Below are 1,310 nucleotides of genomic sequence, written 5' to 3'. Positions count from 1 at the left end.
ATTAGAAAACATAAACACATCAACACACATTGTTCATGTCACAAGAGTTTTCATATCATATCCAATTGCCATGGAAAAGCACCAGCCTCCGAGTTGCACCAGTGTTTTAGGAGGTTCCTCTGGCGCTTCCCCTCTCTGTTGTCCACGTTAGGCCCTCTGACATTGAAGGTGTCCTCCAGATTGCGCTGTGTTCACCATTGTCCAGAAATTACTTGATTATTATCGCCCTCACGGTCCATGCGAATGTTCTGCTGACGTGGATACCCCATACGCATGAGATTGTGCAAACACAGGCACGTGGTAACGATTAGCCTTACGGTTGAGGGGCATGGTTCATAGTGTTGAGGAGAACCTGGAACCTATTGGCAAGGATGCCAAAGGCATTCCCGACCACACGACGTGCCCTTGACAGCATGTAGTTGAAGATCCTCTCGTCGTCGATCATACCACGGTGCGAATACGGTTTAATCATGTTAGACTTCAAGGCAAACGCGTCGTCACCGATTAGATAGTACGGCACATCATCGTTGTCGTCGGGCAGGGGTTCAGCTGGTGGGAAGCCAATGGAGCCATCATCGACGCAATCTTTCAACGCAGACCCGTTATAGATTTGTGCGTCGGGTGCTGCTCCTTTCTCTGAAAAACACAAATTACATCAACGTAAACATACAGTACACATAGAAACATCAAGAATAATCTAATTCAATCTCCACTTAAGACAGTATGTGAAAGAACACTTACCACAAACATCTGTCCATATGAAATTGTAATCTGAGTCCACTAGGGCCATACTCACCACAGAATAGTATCCCTTATAGTTGTAGTAGGTTGATCCGGATGAGTTAGGGCGTCTGCAGGCAACATGTTTGCCGTCAAGAGCACCACTACAATGAGGAAAGTTCCACCTTGTCATGAACTGGTTGGCAATCTCACGCCAAGTTTTAGGAGTGCTTGGAGAGGTCATCACCTCATCCAGATACTCGTCAACGATCGCCCGGCACACTTCACGGACAAAATCGGTTATTGTATTGGATGAAACGCGCCACCCAAACTTCATGTCAGCATACTTATATCCAGACGCCAAACGTTGCAGTGTCCCCGTCAGTTTCAGGCCAGGTTCGAGGGGCTCTCAGTAAAAGGTGTGCTGCTTCGTCAATCTGCCTCTGACACGTTCAAGGATCTCTCAGCACTGTCGTCTTCATCGGGGTCTTCTTCTCTGCGGGCGAGGTCCCTCGATGTGTTCAAGTCCAGTACATCTACTTCATGCTGAGCTATAGCAAGCTATATCTAGCCTTCTTGGTCTTTCTGGG

The 1,310-nt window shown here is 47.6% G+C and overlaps 1 protein-coding gene across 1 annotated transcript; it reads right to left on the bottom strand.

Annotated features, from left to right (window-relative positions):
• Positions 1 to 313: 313 nt before the first annotated feature.
• On the bottom strand, positions 314 to 1,057 carry LOC128241374 (uncharacterized). The gene is made up of 2 exons (XM_052958297.1): positions 742 to 1,057; positions 314 to 636 (listed from the first exon to the last, which is right to left on the bottom strand). The coding sequence occupies exons 1-2, from the start codon at positions 1,055 to 1,057 to the stop codon at positions 314 to 316; spliced, it is 639 nt and encodes a 212-aa protein (XP_052814257.1).
• Between the last annotated feature and the right edge of the window lie 253 nt (positions 1,058 to 1,310).

Source organism: Mya arenaria, chromosome 7 (genome assembly GCF_026914265.1).
Source record: "Mya arenaria isolate MELC-2E11 chromosome 7, ASM2691426v1".
NCBI classification, from domain to species: Eukaryota; Metazoa; Mollusca; class Bivalvia; order Myida; family Myidae; genus Mya; species Mya arenaria.
This window is presented reverse-complemented; position numbering and strand designations above follow the sequence as displayed.

Coding starts and splice junctions, on each gene's coding strand:
- LOC128241374 (XM_052958297.1), bottom strand. CDS start 1,057: ATGAAGTTTGGGTGGCGCGTTTCATCCAATACAATAACCGATTTTGTC. Junction 637..741: donor CATATGGACAGATGTTTGTG/GTAAGTGTTCTT, acceptor TGTGTTTTTCAG/AGAAAGGAGCAGCACCCGAC.